Source organism: Pan paniscus, chromosome 5 (genome assembly GCF_029289425.2).
Source record: "Pan paniscus chromosome 5, NHGRI_mPanPan1-v2.0_pri, whole genome shotgun sequence".
Classification (NCBI taxonomy): domain Eukaryota; kingdom Metazoa; phylum Chordata; class Mammalia; order Primates; family Hominidae; genus Pan; species Pan paniscus.
In genome coordinates this window covers 158,407,428-158,422,690 of record NC_073254.2, presented here as the reverse complement: position 1 = coordinate 158,422,690, position 15,263 = coordinate 158,407,428, and the positions used below count along the sequence as shown (strand labels likewise).

The 15,263-nt window shown below is 40.0% G+C and overlaps 1 protein-coding gene across 5 annotated transcripts in view; it reads left to right on the top strand.

Moving 5' to 3' along the window:
• NHSL1 (NHS like 1) overlaps nt 1-15,263 on the top strand; it is a 274,952-nt gene that overhangs the window by 236,819 nt on the left and 22,870 nt on the right. For all 5 annotated transcript variants that reach the window (XM_057302599.2, XM_063605470.1, XM_008953046.4 and 2 more), the window contains exon 4: nt 13,849-14,041. In XM_057302599.2, coding sequence (XP_057158582.2) covers nt 13,849-14,041 — 193 coding nt within the window. The remainder of the gene's footprint in view (nt 1-13,848; nt 14,042-15,263) is intronic.

The window sequence follows — 15,263 nt, the reverse complement described above, 5'->3', positions numbered from 1 at the left end:
GTCAAAAACATTGGGCCTGGTCTCAATTCTTTTCTTTTTCTCGCACCTTCGGCAACTTCTGTAGGATTACCAATTTTTGAAACACCTTTGAAACCTCAATTCAGGCATCCTGCAATGGGTAGGTCAGGGAGTATGTCCATAGAGTAGGCAGCCAAGGCAGGTTAGAAGCGAGGCTGTGAAGGATTCAGGTAGGTGTTAGATGGGCCGTGCTATGGATATTGAGTTCACCAGGAGTGATGACAGGAGTGCTGGTGGAGGGAGGCTGAGGTGCGCTCACAGAGGGGCAGTGCTAAGTGAAGGAATTCCTTTATTGCATAGCTAACAGGAAATCTCTAACACATTTTTTAAGCAGAGAATTTTATGATTAGGAATAAAAATTATATACAGTAATCCCTCAGTATCCATGGGCAACTGGTTCCAGGATTTCCCACAAATACCCAAATCTATGGATGCTCAAGTCCCTTATATCAGATGATGTAGTATTTGCATATAACCTACACATATCCTCTCATATACTAGATCACCTCTAGATTACTTATAATAGCTAATATAATGTAAATGCTATGTAAAGAGTTGTTATACTGTATTGTTTAGGGAATAATGACACAAAAAATGTCTGTATATATACAGTTACAAACACCGCCATTCTTTTATTTTTTGTTCAAATACTTTTAATCCATGGTTGGTTGAATGCACAGATACAGAACCCACGTTATAGAGGGCTGACGTATATCATCTTTTGATAGATGGGAGATACATAGGTAATTTTGAAACTGATTTTCCAGTTTATACATTGTATCAAAACTGACCCTAGAAAAGAGGAAATATTTTATCAGAGTGATTACCATAAAAAAAAAGAAATCTTATCAAACGTTTACATCAAATTGAAAAAAATGCCAAGCCCAGATGGTCTTGTGTATGTTGGGTGGGGGCGGTCTTCTACCAAAGATTTTAAAGAGTAGGTAAGTCCAATGCTTAAAACTTTTTCAGAGCAAAGGGAAAAAGTGCGGTTCTTTTTAATGAATTAGTTTAACACTGATACCAAAACCTGGCAAAGACTGTACAAAGCAGAAAATTAACTGGCCAGTCTCACTCATGAATATTGGCATTAGAAATCATAAATAACACATTAGGAAATGTAATCTGACAGCTCATTAAAAGAAATATTCCAAAATCAACCTGGGTTTATTCCGATAGCAATGCAAGGATGCTTGATACTAGGTAATCTAATTATATATTAATAATATTAATAGATCTGAAGAGAAAAATTTTATATAGTCAAAACTGTAGATATTGACAAGTTATTTGGTACAATTTAATGGCCATTCTTGACTTAAAAAAATATAGCAGAACTTAACAAAATTTATCTGCCTTGTCCTCCAAATCCAACAATTTTTAATGGGCTGTTCCCACTAGAATGAGATATAAGAGAAGGACTTTCACTATCATTATTACCACTTAGCATAGTATGGAAAGAGGTAGCCAACACAATCAGGAAAGCTGTAGTATAAAAAGTGCAGAAGTGAGAAAGATTGAGATTATATTATCACTCTTTGTTCATGGTTAAGTCTTTCTTGGGTAAATCCAAGAAAGTAATATTTCAAAACTTCTATAAATAACAGAGTTCAATGATATAGTAAGGTATACAATTCATATACAGCAATCAATAACTTTCATATCTACAAAGTCAAATTAGAAGATATAAGGAAAAATCTATTTAAAATAGCTATTGCAAAGTACAGATACATTTAATAAGAAAAGGACAAGATCTATATGAAAGAAACTTTAAAAAATACTATATGGTCAGGCGTGGGACTCATGCCTGTAATCCCAGCACTTTGGGGGGCAAAGTTGGGTGGATCACCTGAGGTCAGGAGTTCAAGACCAGCCTGTCCAACATGGCGAAACCCCATCTCTACTAAAAATACAAAAATCAGCTGGGCATGGTGGTGTGTGCCTGTAATCCCAGCTACTCGGCAGGCTGAGGAAGGAGAACCCAGGAGGTGGAGGTTGCTGTGAGCCGAGAGTGTGCCACTGCACTCCAGCCTGGGTGACAGAGCAAGACTCTTGTCTCAAAAACAAAAACAAACTATAGAACACAAATAAGATTTGAATAACTGAAAAGACATATCACATCCTCAGAGGCGTTAATATCAAAAAGCTCACCATGCTGCCCAAGTTAATTTATAAGATTAACACAATACCAATAAAAACGTGAGTAGATTTTTTCTGGGTTTTTTTTTTTTTTGAGACAGAGTTTCACGTACTCTGTTGCCAGGCTGGAGTGCAGTGGTGTGAACTTGGCTCACTGCAACCTCTACCTCCCAGATTCAAGCGATTCTTCTGGCTCAGCCTCCCGAGTAGCTGGGACTACAGGCACATGCCACCATGCCCAGCTAATTTTTGTATTTGTAGTAGAGACTGAGTTTCACCATGTGGCCAGGATGGTCTCGATCTCCTGACCTTGTGATCTGCCCTCCTTGGCCTCCCAAAGTGCTGGGATTACAGGCGTGAGCCGCCACACCCAGCCTAAGTTTTGTACTTTTAGTAGATATGGGGTTTCACCATTTTGGCCAGGCTGGTCTCGAACCCCCTGACCTCAAGTGATCCGCCTACCTTGGCCTCCCAAAGTGCTGGGATTATAGGCTGTTCTGTTTTGTCTTGATCTGAGGCTACTTTGGGGGGTTAGAGGAGGAGAGAGAGGACTAAGGAAGCTGAATCTAAAGTTTGTATAGCTAGGAAAGCTGTAAAACAAGAGAGCAGTAAGGAAGAACTGACTTTTCCAGGTATGAGAACATAGAGTTAGGGATTCCTCCATTGTGGCAGCTGAATGTACAAACCAGTATAACAGAATATTAAAAACAGAATAGAAGTCTAGAAATAGACCTAAGTCTTCATGGGATTTAGTAGATCATCAAGCTGTCATTTGAAATCAAGTGGGAATCCAGTAACTGTTGAAAGGGGCTCCAGGCCAGCAGTATGGTCTCCGTGTTAAGACTAAGACTCCTAACCATGGTTCATGTTCTTAACATCACCCTAACATTAGGATTTTTTTTTTTTTTTCAGTTGGAGTTTCACTCTGTTACCTAGTCTGGAGTACAGTGGCACAATCTTGACTCACCACAACCTCCACCTCCTGGGTTCAAGAGATTCTCCTGCCTCAGCCTCCCGAGTAGCTGGGACCACAGGCACGTGCCACCATGCCCAGCTAATTTTTGCATTTTTAGTAGAGACAGGGTTTCACTATGTTGACCAGGCTGGTCTCGAGCTCCTGACCTCGTGATCCACCCGCCTCGGCCTCCCAAAGGGGATCATTTTAAATATAGAGTGTGTAGAAGTCAATTTGGAAGGGAAATTCGATCGGGAAAACCTTTTATTTTGTATTTCCTAGTAGGTGTTGAGGGGAGGGGTGTGTTACAAAGAGCAGTGACTATATGGAAGAAGGGAGGCATGAGTTAACAAATTATTGACTTTAAAAGAGGTATTTTTTACAAAAATCATCTAATTTGCATTCAACAAATATTAAAAATCCATTATGTGCTTAAGATGAGTTGCTAATATGGCAAAGGTTAAGGACATATAAATTAGAAAAGAGAACCTAGAGGACGTCGATTCTGGTTATTTACTCTGCCTAATTGTTCTAGAATAATTATCCTCATTATCCTAATGTGAAACACCAAGTAGGACTCTATGTGTTATGTTATGAAGAAAGATGTTTTGCTAATGAGATCCACACATATCTTTGATGTTCAAAGTGGGAATATAGTGTAGCAAGAAGAAAATTGGTGAAAATATTTCCAATTGTATATGTTATGCATATCATCTAAACATAAACATGATGCATTGAAAAAAATGCTGTTGGCAAAGCAATTTAGAAATTCCAGAAAATAAGCCAGGCATGGTGGTGTGTGCCTGTAATCCCAGCACTTTGGGAGGCTGAGGCAGGCGGATCCCTTGAAGTCAGGAGTTCCAGACTAGCCTGGCCAACATGGTGAAACCCTGTCTCTACTGAAAATATAAAAATTAGCCAGGCGTGGTGGCATGCACCTGTAGTCCCAGCTACTCAGGCTGAGGCAGGAGAATTGGTTGAATCTGGGAGGTGGAGGTTGCAGTGAGCTGAGATCGCACCACTCCACTCCAGCCTGGGCGGCACAGTAAGTGAGACTCCATCTCCAAAAAAAAAAAAAGAAAGAAAGAAATTCCAGAAAATACCTTTTCATTCAACTCTGAAATCAAAGAATACACCATTGCTTTGTGTACTGTTTTTGACTTTTTTCTCTTTTCAGTTTTCAGCATATGCCAAGTACTGCCAAAGAGGTTCTTGCATTTGAAGGCAGGTCAGTTATCAGTGCGAAAATACTTACTGTGAGTCGATAGGGAATTTTTCCACCTGCCATTATCGGAAGTTATATTTGATGATATGTTCACTGAATCTGGGAAACCTTCACAGAATCCCCATTGTCTTAGCAGAAAGGATATCAATCATGAGTTATGCAATCTCTTGTGTAAAATTCACCCCTAAAGAGATGTATTAGATCTAGATTTTTGGCAGTAAACAGTTGGCTTTAATAGTCGTGACAGAAATAGAAATTTCCCTGTTTCCTGTTATTCTTTGAACTGGCATGTCAGCTTCTGTTTTAGGCTTTGTTGATAAGAAATGTTTAAATCAAAGGAAGACTTTGAAGAAAAGGCAGTAACCTTGCTGCCATACCTGTAAACACAGGAGGCTTATTTAACATGATGCTTGAGAGCGTAGGTTTGGGGCAGCTTTTCCACCTGTCAGAGCTCAGTGGCCTTGGATAAGTTGCTTTCGTCTGTGAGGTTCAGGTTCCTCAACTGTAAAGAGATAAAAACCACATGTTCCGGTTTGCTTAGAACAGCCCTGGTTTACAGCTGTTATTCTGTGTAATTATTAATTTCACCCCCTTTCACTGTCAGAGGTGTTCTGGTTTCGATAAAATTACATAGTTACCCTAACCTACCTTGGAGAGTTGGTGTGAGGTTGAAGTAAATTAATGTTTGTGAAACCCTTAGCACAGTGCCTGGCACAGACTAGATGCTCAGATGATGATGGTAAGTATTATTAAGTTGATTGGTATTTCAAACCACGCTTCAAAGAAAATGATTCAATAGACAATGTCTGTTTTTATTAAAATTTGGCCACTCTCCCAATCATCTTGTCTTTTGTTCCACCCACATAGAATTTCCTGCCCAAGGCAATAAATTTGAGAGGTTTCGGCAGCTACTGACGAATTTCTGATTGTCATGGCTTTACAGGTTATCTAGATGTGGAACTACCAGTGTTTATGCTATTGCTAGCTTGTTCATCGGGGTACACGTTAGGATATAGAACTTTTTCACAAATTAGATCTTATTTTCCACAAACAGCCCCATGAAACAGATTATTTTAATAGCTATTACTATTATTTTAATCTGGAAATGGAGACTCAGAAACATGAAATGGCTTTCTCAAGATCACATAGCTCAAAAGCACCAGGAAGCATGTGAAGGCGGGGCTTCTTGCAGGGAGCATGTGAAGGCGGGGCTCCTTGGAGCTCATTTCTTTTCATCGCACCATGCTGGTTAAGCAAAAGGGCAAGATTACTCAGTTACCTCAATTCCTCCTCATTATGCCCAATTTTGTCATCTCTTATTCCTCTTTGACTTGTCTGGTATGCTTCACTCAATTTTTTTTTCCCCCAAAAAAGTTTTTAAGTGCTACTTGGTCTCAGTATATGGATCCCATTCTTGGCCTAGGGCAGCTTACAGTCGAGAAGTGATTACTCCGTGTCCAATCATGTGTTACTGGGTCTCTGTGAGTAATTTCAGGAAACTGTAGAAACACAAATGAGTCGATGCTCACTGCTCTGCAGTTATGGCACCTTCTTATTCCATGCCATTGCAGACAAAAATGAGAAAATTGGGGTCTGTCATTCCCACGCCTTTTTGCCTGCAAACCAGTGAGAATGTCTCCAATGACCCATTCCAGTTTCTCTTGCTGTTTCCATCCCACTACTCTATAATCAGGGTCTGTTTATACCTGCCTTCTCTTCTAGATTAATGGGCAGCATCCCTATCTTGTTGATCTCTGTGTTTCCAGTATGATGCCAAGCACTTGGCGCATGGAAAGGCTCAGGCGCCAGGGACTGTGCTCAGTGCTGTATGTGAATATATTCAGTATTTATTGCAACCATGCAAAATAGCTTTGATTATGCCCATATCATGGATGAGAAAACTGTATCTTGGAGAGATTAGATCACTTGCCTAAGATCACATAGTTTTTAAATACTGAAACAAGATCTTTCTTTATTAAAATGCCTTTTATTGAAGTATAACTTACATAAAATAATCTATACATATTTAAAGTATACAACTTAATAAATTTTGACATATGTATATACACAGGAGACCATTACCATAATCAAGAGAGTGAACACATCTATCACCCCTAAAAGCAAAACCAGGATTTAAACCTAGACTTACGACTCTAGAGCTCATGTTTTTCCCCCAGTAATGAGTGTATGGGGAGTAGAGCCTTTGCCACAGCCCTTTCCTCCTAACTGTTCTCATTCTCTTATGGGGAGTTTTGCATTGTTGAGATAATACAAAGAGCATCTTTTACAACCCAATTATCCATCAATAAAAAATGTGAATAAATTAGTACTGGAGTGGAATGTATACCCCAGTGAAATGAATGAATTACAGTTTCACACAACTACATGGATGTGTCTTAGAAAGATAATAGTAAGAAAAACACAAAGAGAATAATACTATTTTTGTAAAAGTCAAAGCAAGTTTATGCACACACACACACACACACACGCACATATACGCACACATATAACAAGGAGTAATTAGGAACACAAAATTCAGGCTAGTGGTCACCTCTGGGGAAGTAGGGAGATGGGATGGGGCATGGAGGGAGATGCAGGTTATTAGTAATATTTTAGGTCATGGGTTGAGTAGTGAGTTCTTGAATATTCATTATGTTATATGATTTTAATACATAATTTGTTATTCTAAAATATGATTACAAACAACTTACTATATCAGTTTAAACATATATGTTCTAATTAAGTATTTTCTTTCATTTGAGGAAAGGATCGCTTAATATGGGATAGTTAAGATCCAAAATATTTTAATTCACTGTGTGATAAGAAAGTTTAGAGCTCTTAGGGCCTGGTGCAGTGGCTCAAGCCTGTAATTCCAGCACTTTGGCAGCTGAGGCAGGAGGATGGCTTGAGCCTAGGAGTTCAAGACCAGCCTGGGCAACGTGCAGGACCCTGTCTCTACAGAAAGTTTTCAAAAATTAGCTGGGCATGGTGGCTTGTGCCGGTCATCCTAGTTACTTGGGAGGCTGAGGTGGGAGGATCGCTTGAACCCAGGAGTTTGAGTCTGCAGTGAGTTGTGATTCTGCCACTGCACTCTAGCCTGGGTGACAGAGTGAGACCCTGTCTCAAAAAAATAATAATACAATAAAAACAAATGAAAAATAAATAAATTAGCCAGGGACGCTGATGCACATCCATAGTCCCAGCTACTTGGGAAGCTGAGGCAGGAGGATTACTTGAGCCCAGGAATCTGAGGCTGCCATGAGCTGTAATCACTCTGCTGCACTCTAGCCTGGGCAAGAGGGCAAGACCTCATCTCAAAAACAACAACAACAAAAGAAAGTTTAAAGCTCTTGATAAAGCAATTAGATTTGAGGTAAAGGGACTAATATAATACATATGAAAGAATGAACAATGAGGCTGGGCACGGTGGCTCACGCTTATAATCCCAACACTTTGGAGGCTGAGGCGGGCGGATTACCTGAGGTCAAGAGTTTGAGACCAGCCTGGCCAATGTGGTGAAACCCCATCTCTACTAAAAATGCAAAAATTAGCCAGGCATGGTGGCACGTGCCTGTAATCCCAGCTACTTGGGAGGCTGAGGCAGGAGAATTGCTTGAACCTGGGAGGCGGAGATGCAGTGAGCCAAGATTGCGCCACTACACTGCACTCTAGCCTGGGCGACAGAGTGAGACTCCGTCTCAAAAGAAAAAAAGAATGAACAATTAAAGTTACTTAATAATATGGATGTGGAAGTCACCTGTTGGCCATCATGGAGTTGCTGGATGAACCATGAACTGTGCTTCTACATGGATTCATTTCCACTACCCCCACTTTTTCTGTTGTTGTTGGCGCCAGGAGAAAAAAAAAAAAAAGAATGCACAGAGAACAGAAATCAGTGAGGGTCTCTTGTGTTTAAATCTACTAAAGACAGAAGAAGCATATAGCCAAAAGGCTGCAGACGTTTTGGCACCCTATGAAACTATTAAGGATCTTGAAAACCAAGAGTCAACACAAGAGGTTTAATTCTGGGAGGAGGAGCATCAAAGACTAAGTGTCTTCCAAAAAGGACTGGAATGTATGTGGCTGTCTTCCTAAAGACATCAACTATATAGTTCTCTATAGTTGATATGTTCTATATAGTTTCATCTGTTCTCTATTTTCATGTAATAATTCTAAATGAATACTAAGTTTAGCTCTGGCTATAATTCAGTTTTCTAACTTTTACTAAAATCAAAACAAAAAAGACTGAATTAATCTGTGTTTCTTAGTTAATCCCACTTTTGGATCAGTTGGCTCTTCTGAGAAAGAGAGCATATTTCGTATGAGAATATATGGGAAAGAGACCCTATTTCAGGCCCCACACTGTCCATCTGGTGAGAGCTTGTCTGATTTCCGGATAGAACCTAGAAGTCTCTAAAATGCAGGTCTTCCAGCATCCAAAAATTACAAAGTAACTGTCAGTGTTGCCTGTTTCTCTCCCTTTCTAAATGAAGCAATTTGACACAAGGAATCATGGCTTATGTTTCATTTGTGACTCTCCATTCCTCCCAGGACCAGGATATGGGGTATTGGTGAACATTATTGACCAACTGACAGATCCCAAAACTGCATTTAAGTTCTGAGAGCAAGGCAATTTTAAACTCAGTTTTTTAAAAAGTCACCCTATATTGAGGGATTTCATTAACATGAAGCATTTGAATGCTACTTGGGTCATTCTGTTCTCTGTATGGGGAGATTGAGTTGATCAAAACATACAGCTAGTAAGTGACAGTGCCAGGATGCTGGTACACACTGTTTTTTTACTTGTATAGCTTTTCAAAAGGTTTCATTCTTATTTACAGACATAAAGGGAGATTTTGTTTTGAGACCAGAAGACCTAGTAATTTATTGTAAATATTGCCACATTGTTACTTTACACTGTTTCACAGGAGAGACTTTGGGGTCAGTTCTGGCTTCTAATCTCAACTGCCCACTTGTGAACTTTCCAAAAGTCAAGTTACTTTACTCCTTTGAGTCTCCACTTCCTTATTATTAAACAAGGCAAACACTATGAAGATTAAGTGAGATAAGTTCTATAAAGTCCCCACCAAGGGCAAGGCATATAGCCATCAGTTACTAAATGGTGGCCCTTCTGAAGCTCAAATTCTGAAATAACCTTCTATGCAATTCTGATTCAAAGCTTCATGGAACTTATATTCTTGTCGGAGAGACAATATACATAAATAAAATATATGTGTACTAGTTATATGTACTAAAGAGAAAAAAGAGAGCAGGGAAAGGGGATACAAAATATTAGAAAGAGGTTGAAATTGAATAGGATGAACAGTTAAGACCCCAACAAAAGAGGACTCTTAAGGGGACCTAAAGAAAAAGAAGGGGCTACCTGTGTGGATGTCTACGGGAGGAGCATTTCAGGCCATGGGAACAGCAAGTGCAAAGGCCCTGAGGCGGGAGTGTGCATGGAAGGTACAAGGTACAGCATGGAGGATGGTGTGGCTGGAGTAGAATAAATATGGGAAAGAACAGTAGGAAATGCAGTCAGGGAGATAACAGTGGCCAGCTGGTAGATCATGTAGGGTCTTGGAGGTCATAGTAAGGACTTTGGAGGGTTTGAACAGAGGAGCAACATGATCTGACTTACATTTCTAAAAGGATCCCTTCGCCTGCTGTATTGAGAGTAGACTATTGGAAGAGGAGGAGCAGGGGAGGATGGTCAACAAGGGCAGAAAAATGGGGGTAGTTAAGAGGCCAGTGTAATAATCCGGTATTACTATGTCCATCTTAATGGGCTAATCATGTGTTCTGCCACTGAAATGAGGGAGGTTTTTCTGTGCCCCTGCTGTGTTTATACACACTGGGAGGCATGAAAGTCACATCATTGTGGAAGTCATCCATGCTGGTGTTTTACTGTCATCTAGTAGATTGTGAGACCTAACAGTCACATTTGCATATAACTTTATCTGTGCCCTGCTTGTCTGGGAAATTTTCTTGTAAGAGAAAGGAGCACTTTACAAAATGGACTCTCTTTGTCAATTGTCATGCTGGAGTGATCTGTGGTGATTGTCCCTACGGGGAAGTGCTGTTTCATTATGAGAGTTATCGATTCTGACAGTGTCAGTCAACTAGAAGAAAAGTAGGTTAGTGGGGCTGATGAGCACCATTGAGATGCTTACAAATGGTAGACAGTGCTTCATCCTGCTCCCACAGCAGACGTCATGTGGAAAAGGGAGCCCTTGCTCCAGGGCATAGAGAGCTGTAGCCTGAAAGCTTTACTTTTCTTTCTTTTAAACCTTTCTGGTTAGGATTTGCTTCTTATTGCCTTCAAGCTTTATACTGTAATTCAAGGTTGCCTGAAAAATTATATTTATGTGTATGTATCAGGAAATTGGAGTAATCCTCTAATTTACTAGCTTGAAATTCAAACTCAGACATGTGGCCTTTATACAAACTGCCATGAAATTCTTCAGTGACATTAATTTTAAGTGTGTGTGTGTGTGTGTGTGTGTGTGTGTGCGCGTGCATCTCAAGGGTAGAGAATATGTATTATAAATCAAACTTAAGTGTCACAACTGCAAAACAGCTGGAAATAATTGATGTACATCAGTATGGCTTAGCTGCTGCTGACTCAAAAACCCCTTTGATTGTCTTTAAGGATCTATGTGAGTTTTAACCCTTTTAACCAGAATCAGATCAAGTATCAATGGATATAGTGCAATTTAGTATTACAAGACACCAACAACATGCTCAGTTTATAAACTGAGTATATTTGTCAATTTAATTACAAACATTATTTCACATTTTCCTTAGGTGGAAAAGAAACTGGATGATCATTTTATGTGTTTTATGTATTAAGAACATCAAGTAAATGTATTGAGATATCTAATTATATGATTTATCTTTTCCACATGCCTTTATTATTGTTAGTCTCCTTGTGGTAAAAGAAAAAAAAGTGAGTACATGTCAATTCATGACTTTGCTTTTCTAAAGTCATATTTATATCAGCACCACCTCCATATCCACAAATTTTTTTTTTTTTTTGAGACAGAGTCTCGATCTGTTGCCAGGCTGGAGTGCAGTGGCGCAGCCTCAGCTCACTGCAGCCTCAGCCTCCCGAGTTCAAGAGATTCTCCTGCCTTAACCTCCCGAGTAGCTAAGACTATGGGTGCACACCACCACGCCCAGCTAATTTTATTTTTATTTTAGTAGAGACGGGGTTTCACCATTTTGGCCAGGATGGTCTCGATCTGCTGACTTTGTGATCTGCCCGCCTCAGCCTCCCAAAGTGCTGGGATTACAGGCATGAGCCACCACGCCTGGCCCATATCCATGATATTTAACAGTCATAGACACTTTAACATTTGTCATCTTATTGGGTCCTAAGAGCACCTCTGTGGATGCACAAAGGTAGGCTGTATAGCCCCATTTTACAGCAAAGGAAACATCAAAGTTTAGGAACAGACTCAGGTCTTTGGATTCTTAGTCTAGGGCCCTATCGCCAACAGCAAACTATTTTCATTAGCTCTTACCTAGTCTTTTTCAGATTTATAGAGCTCTAGTAGTTGTAGAATAAATACAGATTTCTGCAGCAAGATGAATGCAGTAGCAGTAAACAGTGATGACAGTATTCTTGTGTTTGAATTTTTTTTTTTTTTTTTTTGAGACAGAATTTTGCTCTTGTTGCCCAGGCTGGGGTGCAATGGTGCGATCTCGGCTCACTGCAACTGCCTCCTGGGTTCAAGCAATTCTTCTGCCTCAGCCTCCCCAATAGCTGGGATTACAGGCATGCGCCAGCACGCCCAGCTAATTTTGTATTTTTAGGAGAGACAGGTTTTCTCCATGTTTCTCAGGCTGGTCTCGAGCTCCCGTCCTCAGGTGATCTGCCCGCCTCGGCCTCCCAGGGTGCTGGGATTACAGGTGTGAGCCATCGCGCCTGGCCTAAAATTTCTAATCAATGCATTTCTTTATATTTCTCATCTGTGTCCTCTTAGAGACTTGCCTTAAATCCAGAAAGGTTAAAACATGCCTTGTAAAGTTAGATAAATCCTCACAAACATAACATTAAGTGAAATAAATAGGTCACAAAAGAGAACAGACAGTGCGATTCCCTTTACAGAAAGTTCAAATATAGGCAAAACAAAGCTGTGGTATTAGAAGTTGGCATAGCAGTTACCCTCGTTTGGGGGTATGTGGTTGGGGTAGTGGGTGTATTGAACTGGGTGCTGGTTGTACAGGTATTCCCTTTGGGAAGGTTCACTGACTTTTTATTCTCCAGTGAAATTCTTTCTAAAAGCTTTATTTTCATAATTGGTAGTTCCGTTTAAATGCTTCGGACTTAAAGAGCGGTTATTACACATTTATTTTATATTATAAGCTGTCATTTCCCCCACGAAAGTCGATTACCCTTTTTCGTTGTGTTCCTAAGCACCCTGCACTCATTTGGCCTTCTTGGAGCATCTTAGTCACAGAACCAGCTGCTGTGGAGCCAGGCTGAAGTCCATCAAAAAATGCTCGCCAACACAACTTTCTTGCTTACACTTTTTAAGGTGTTATGGGAAAGAAAGGTATTGAAGAAGGGCTCTTCAGTGAGGATGTTAATCTGTATCAAAACAGACACTGCTAGAAATGTTTTCGTAGAATTCTGATATGGCTTAGAGCAGAGCTTTAGTCAGTGCCGTATAAGTTAACAATTTCACACTGATTTTTTCCCATATAAATGGCTTTGGAAGAGCACAAATAGTTGAACAACAATAGCTCTATCATTTTTGAAATGTTCCTTGAAGTCAGAGCCTAAAGGAAATAAGATTGAGGCTAGAAATTACTTTGAGCAAAACTAAATTTTAATAAAAATGGAAACTGATGGCCACAGCCATGATGTTTTTCTCTAGGCTTCTAATGTTAAACTAAACCCACGAACTTTCTTTTTTAAATTTTTTTTTAGACAGAGTCTCACTCTTTTGCCCAGGCTGGAGTGCAGTGGCACAATCTTGGCTCACTGCAACCTCTGCCTCCCGGGTTCAAGTAATCCTCCTGCCTCAGCCTCCCAAGTAGCTGAGATTACAGGTGCCCACCACCATGCCTGACTAAATTTTTTATTTTTAGTAGAGATGGGGTTTCACCATGTTGGCCAGCTAGTCTTGAACTCCTGACCTCAAGTGATCCACCCACCTCAGCCTTCTAAAGTGCTGGGATTACAGGCATGAGCCACCACGCCGGCCATTCCATGAGCTTTCTGACCACAGTAGATAGAGGGAAAGCAGAAAGGACTTCAAAGATTTTGTGGGTCAGCAGAACCTTTTGCAGTCCTCACAGTTTACAGACTAAGGCTGGTGTGAATCATGTATATTATAGGTCAGACTCAAGAGGCTGAGCAAACCATTGCTTCTGTTCCTAAAAGCGATCAATTATTTTGGCTTCTTTTAAACCAGTCCAATTTTTTAAAAAATAAGAAATATATTTTAAAATGTTTCTGCCAGCTCTTTATACACTGTGGCTGCTGCTTCTTTTTTCTCTGCAGTGTTCTCTGTCTTCATCAGAAGAAGAAAGATTTATTTCCATCAGGAGACCTAAAACACCAACCTCAAGTGACTTCTCCGACCTTAATACTCAGACGAACTGGACCAAGTCGCTTCCACTGCCAACACCAGAAGAGAAGATGAGACAGCAAGCCCAAACAGTCCAGGCTGACGTGGTGCCTATTAACATAACTGGTACGCTTTGCTAGCCAGACAGGTTCAGAATGTACTTGGGAGAATGACTACAGCTTTTTGTTATATGCTGTTAGCATTTCATTGCTTCATCAAAGGTGAATAGCTGTGGTCCAACTTCATGCTCTTTGTTTAATGAGAGGAATATTAAAACTACATATGTGTGTGCATATAAAATGTCTACTGCTTGTTGGGTTCGAAGACTATGTCGCCAAACACTGGTGTCAAAGAACTCAGTGGTCCAACCATTCATCTTAAGAGTGTCTCTTTTAATTAAATTGCTTTTTAGTAAGCCTTTGGTTATATAGAGACATCTTGTAAATGTGGTCCTAGGTATGAAGAAAAAGTATATATTTCCCTTCTAAAGGGTTAAGTAATATTTACAGAAGTAAATAATTATTTTGTGATGTTTCTAATGATAGATTTTCTAGAAATTTCCTAAAGTAGAAAAAAGGAGACATTACTTAATCGAAATTTCTTCTGAATATAAAATTTTCAGAATATGTTATATTAAGCTAGACTACAAATATTAATTGCCAAACCTGAAACTCAAGTTCTTATGGAATATTATACTCAGCCTGTAATCATTTGTGACAATTAAGGTGACAAGGTACATAAAATTCAAAGATGATCTTTCATGAACTTAGGAGAGCTGCTAAAAAGATAGCAAAATTGGCTGGGCGTGGTGGCTCACACCTGTAATCCCAGCACTTTGGGAGGCTGAGGCAGACAGATCACCTGAGGTCAGGAGTTTGAGACCAGCCTGGCCAACGTGGTAAAACCCTGTCTGTACTAAAAATACAAAATTAGCAGGGCGTGGTGGCACGTGCGTGTAATCCCAGCTACTCTGGAGTCTGAGGCAGGAGAATTGCTTCAACCCGGGAGGCAGAGGTTGCAGTGAGCCGAGAGATCGCACCATTGCACTCCAGCCTGGGCAAAAAGGAGCAAAACTTCACCTCAAAAAAAAAAAAAAAATCAAAATTTTCCTGCCTTATCACCTCCATAGCCCACAAGGAGCATGGGTTAGTGGTTTGGGGAGGGCACAAAGTGCAAAATAGACATGTGAAGAGTTAATAGCTTCAACTATTAATTGAATTGTATGTTTGATGGAAGCAGATGACTAATAGTGGTCATTGATAATCAAGTCATACAAAGCAGGGCCCTTAAGGCCAGAAGCTAACAAAAAAACTAGGTGACCAAAAAGAATGAGTTTTCCTGAACATTT